General features: G+C 38.7%; 1 protein-coding gene across 1 annotated transcript in view; it reads right to left on the reverse strand.

Moving 5' to 3' along the window:
- Positions 1-240: 240 nt before the first annotated feature.
- The window catches only part of LOC123516660 (uncharacterized protein DDB_G0271670-like), a 100,105-nt gene continuing 95,437 nt past the window's right edge, over positions 241-4,908 (reverse strand). The window contains exon 6 of the mRNA XM_045276262.1: positions 241-396. Coding sequence (XP_045132197.1) covers positions 241-396 — 156 coding nt within the window. The remainder of the gene's footprint in view (positions 397-4,908) is intronic.

Here is a 4,908-nt window from a genome sequence, read left to right on the forward strand (position 1 = left end):
TTATCATATGAATATCTAAAGAAGCCTTCAGATGTTAGGTAAAGTGTTTAACAACGAAGTTGCAGACGAGACGAAGGAAGTTGCATTTAATAGTAGTTTGCAAGGTTTCTTTATGCTAAATTTTAGATTACTTTCTGTTTTGCTTTATTGAAGATATCATATGATTTGATGCATGAGTTGACAGGTACTGGTACCGAAGCAAGTCAAGGGTCGCCATAAGCAAGGAATCAATTTCTACCATCACCAGATGGTGCCTGATGGGGGTGTCCTGATGGGGAGATAAGTGTTCCTTCCATAGAGTCTGGTGGAGGGTGTGTACGGGTCCCTTGATTGTGATGGCACCGGGCTGAACAACTCGCCATGAACGAGGGATTGCTGCGCATCGTGCACCAGACACTGGCAGTACGAGGGAAGTCCTTTAGGGGTGAGAGGGCTCACTTCATGACAGTGGTTGGGGAGTGGTGTGTGATGGGTCATTGCTCATGGCGACCCGTGTAAGGCATTGCAAGGTTGCCTCGTCACTGCCCTCACACTCACGGAGCTTGGGTGGACCCTTGGGGAGGAAGGGTTCGTCCTGGTACCTGTGTAGGTAAATAGACTTCGATGTCTTATAGATATCGCCAAACTCGTGGAAACTCGTATCGTTATCGTGGAAACTCGCGTTGTTATCGTGAAAACTCGCATCTTTATAATAGAAATTCGTATCGTTATTGTGGAAACTCGTGTCGGGATCGTGGAAACTCGTATCGTTATCGTGGAAACGCGTTGTTATCGTGAAAACTCGCATCATTAAATTGGAAACTCGTATCGTTATCGTTGAAACTCGCGTCGTTATCGTGGAAGCTCGTGTCGTTATTGTAGAAACTCGCGTCGTTATCGTGAAAACTCGCATCTTTATAGTGGAAACTCGTATCGTTATCGTGGAAACTCGTGTCGGGATCGTGGAAACTCGTATCGTTATCGTGGAAACCCGCATCGTTATCGTGGAATCAAATCGTTATCGTGGAAACTCGCATCGTTATCGTGAAAACTCGCACCGTTATCGTAGAAACTCACACCGTTGTCATCATTATTTATTTATTTATTTATTTATTTAAATTTATTTGTTTTCATTATTTCGGGTAATATAACTCATATATACTTAACTCATATGTTATATATTCAGCAGTATAATTCCTCCATGACAGAGTCCAACAAACTTCGATACTTTTTCCAACAAATATTTCGGCAGATGAAATAATTACATACTTTTCTCTACATCATTGTGAAATAGAATTGAAATTTCTTAAATTTTATATGTCATTTGAAAGCCTTTCTATTGCCGGTATAATGTCATTGTAATAGTATTTGTTATTCCAAGTACGTTTCATTGGTTCTTTGTTTCATAAGTATTGATGCGTTGGTTATTATCATTATCTTTTTAGATCAATATATGTACTATATGTAGGATGTCTTGTCTAAGCCATGATAAATAAATGAAGCAGACAGGAATGTAGAATTTGACTGCTGTGATCACTCTGGCTGTGTAGGTCACATAACAAGAGCAGCACCAATAAATCTATAGGAATTACATGTAGTGTGAAATTTTGAAAGAGTAATATTCGTGAGCGAAATTACTTGGAATAACTGAGCTCAGTCTCACAATTCCTCAAGACGTACAACGCTACGCGAGTGTAAAGACTAAGAAGGGTTGAAGAACCAAGTCAGAAACGCACATAAGAAAGCCTGGAACCGAATACCATGTCACGGGTCACTCTAATTTTCTCCATGACAACTTGCGCATTATAAACAAAATGACGCGAGATTTGAACTGTGGCACTTGACTCCCACACAGACTTGCATCAGACCACGCACGTACATTATCACCTGAACCATGACGTGTGTGTGTGTGTGTGTGTGTGTGTGTGTGTGTGTGTGTGTGTGTGTGTGTGTGTGTGTGTGTGTGTGTGTGTGTGTATGCGAGTGTGTGACTGATCCGCGGGTGTAGTTTAGACACTCCAGTCCCGCTGTTTACTCTTCGCGCCTCCCTACACCCCTCCGCCGCCGCCGCCGCCTCCCTGTGTACACTCCGCTCTTTAATTTGCAGGTGCGTGGCGCGCGAGGTGTGAGGCGGGCTGTGAGGCGTGGCGGCGTGACGGGAGGCGGGGAGCACTGGTGGGACGGGGAGGAGGGAAAGAGGATGGGGTGGAAAACAGACATGAGAGGTGAGGTGTGAAGCGAAAGCGATGGCGGCGACGGTGGGGGCGAGGTGAGGTGTGAGGTAATTGATGTGTGTGTGTGTGTGTGTGTGTGTGGATGTGCGTGTGTGTCCGCCAGGTGAGGTGAGGTGGTGAAGTGCCAGGTGAGCCCGACCCTAACACCTGTGCCGCACAACACTGACTAACTAGGTGTGATTTTATTTTATCTATATTTTATTCATTTACTTTTTTGTGGGCGGGTGTGGGTTGGACGGGGCTGCTCGACTTTGTTTGCTTGTAATGATTGACTAAATAGTAGTGTGTGTGTGTGTGTGTGTGTGTGTGTGTGTGTGTGTGTGTGTGTGTGTGTGTGATGAACCAATGCAGGGAATGAGGTTTTAAATCGTTATGTTATTTAGAAACTGTCATAACATGGGGAACTGCGGTCAGATACAGTAAAAGTCACGCACATCATGGTCATTGCGGGTGATAGCCATCTAACACGAGGACTTGTTGCTCAGTATATGTCAAATTTGTATTCTTCAGTACACTTGATTGTTCCTAATTAATCTGAGCAACAAGACATTCACTATCAACTTAAAAGAAATAAAAAGAAAAGAAATATGAGTGGAGATAGTGTCTCCTTCACGTGTAGCCACACACACACACTAGCATGTAAATCAGTTGTTACCTTGTTGTCCCGGTGTGTGTTGTGCCTGGTCTCAGATCTATCCCAAGATCACACACACACACACACACACACACACACACACACACACACACACACACACACACACACACACACACACATGGGAGTGAGGATTTTTCTGCACATATCCCATCAATGTAAGATTCTATACCAGTGACTAGCTTGGGAAAGAAACTTGACTCACTCACAAACTCACTCACTCACTCACTAATTAAATGACCGATTGACTTTCTTTTCCTTTTTTCTTATCGCTTTAATTCTTTATTTTATTATTTTATTTGATTACATCTGTTTTCACGTTCATTCTTTTTCTTTGCTGTGTGTGTGTGTGTGTGTGTGTGTGTGTGTGTGTGTGTGTGTGTGTGTGTGTGTGTGTGTGTGTGTGTGTGTGTGTGTGTGTGTGTGTGTGTGTGTGTGTGTTTTACACAGGATAACGGAGTCACAAGTGATCGAGAAGAAATAGAGGAGAGAAAAGTTAAAGAAGAGAGAGAGAGAGAGAGAGAGAGAGAGAGAGAGAGAGAGAGAGAGAGAGAGTGATGAAAATTCACAGCTACAACACACACCTACACTCTCTCTCTCTCTCTCTCTCTCTCTCTCTCTCTCTCTCTCTCTCTCTCTCTCTCTCTCAGATCATAAATAATACCACTAAAATCCTCTCAGTTATCAAAAAGAAATAAAGCAAGAATTATTACATCACTTACTGCCTACCCAATCAGATGACAAGTGACCCCATACACAGACAGACAGACAGACGGACAGCGAGGCAGGAAGACAGACAGAAGAGATGCCAGCCCTCCTTATTACAGTCAGTCATAAAGATGTTGAGGTATTCTTCAGCCTCGCCTCCTCGCCCTTCCTCCCCCCCTCGTGACGGCCGCCTGCCTACCTATCACTTCATCTATTTATTCTTGTCGCCTCGTCTATATGTTTCTCTCGCTTCATCTGCATCAGCGTGTGTTCAGCCGCCGGGTACTTGTGCGTGCCTGACGGGGTGCGCGCCCATGTTACATATACTCACCGACACATACACACAGACAGAGACAGACAGACAGACAGACAGACAGACACACACACACACACACAGTACAACTTCCGTGTAACGACTCCCTTATTAATATATGTATTATTATTGTTGTTATTTTCATTATTATTATTATTATTATTATTATTATTATTATTATTATTATTATTATTATTATTATTATTATTGTTGTTGTTGTTGTTGTTGTTGTTGTTGTTGGTGTAGTTGTTAATGTTATTGTTATTGTCATTATTATCAACACACCGAGATCATCTTGTAATTCAGTCCAAAGTGATGAAAACTGTAGGTGACAGTGACAATAATGATGTTGACGATAACGATGACGGTATGATGATAATGATGATGATAATAATAATAATAATAATAATAATAATAATAATAATGATAATAATAATAATAATAATAATAATAATAATAATAATAATAATAATAATAATAATAATAATAATAATAATAATAATAATAATAATGATAATAATAATGATAATGATAATAATAATGATAATAATAATGATAATAATAATAATAATAATAATAATAATAATAATAATAATAATGATAATAATAATAATGATAATGATAATAATAATAATAATGATAATAATAATAATAATAATAATAATAATTATTATTATTATTATTATAATAATAGTAATAATTATAATAATAGTAATAATAATGAAAATAATAATAATGATAATAATAATAATAATAATAATAATAATAAAATAATAATAATAATAATAATAATAAAAATAGTAATAATAATAATAATAATAATTTTACTATTATTGTTATAATGATGCTGATAATAATGATGATAATAACAATAATGACAATGATAATAATGATAATAATAATAATAACAACAATGATAATAATAATGTAATAATAACGATGTCAGTGGTAATAATCTGTCTTGTAAACATGTCAGTGTGTGTGTGTGTGTGTGTGTGTGTGTGTGTGTGTGTGTGTGTGTG

Source organism: Portunus trituberculatus, chromosome 41 (genome assembly GCF_017591435.1).
Source record: "Portunus trituberculatus isolate SZX2019 chromosome 41, ASM1759143v1, whole genome shotgun sequence".
In the NCBI taxonomy this organism is placed as follows: domain Eukaryota; kingdom Metazoa; phylum Arthropoda; class Malacostraca; order Decapoda; family Portunidae; genus Portunus; species Portunus trituberculatus.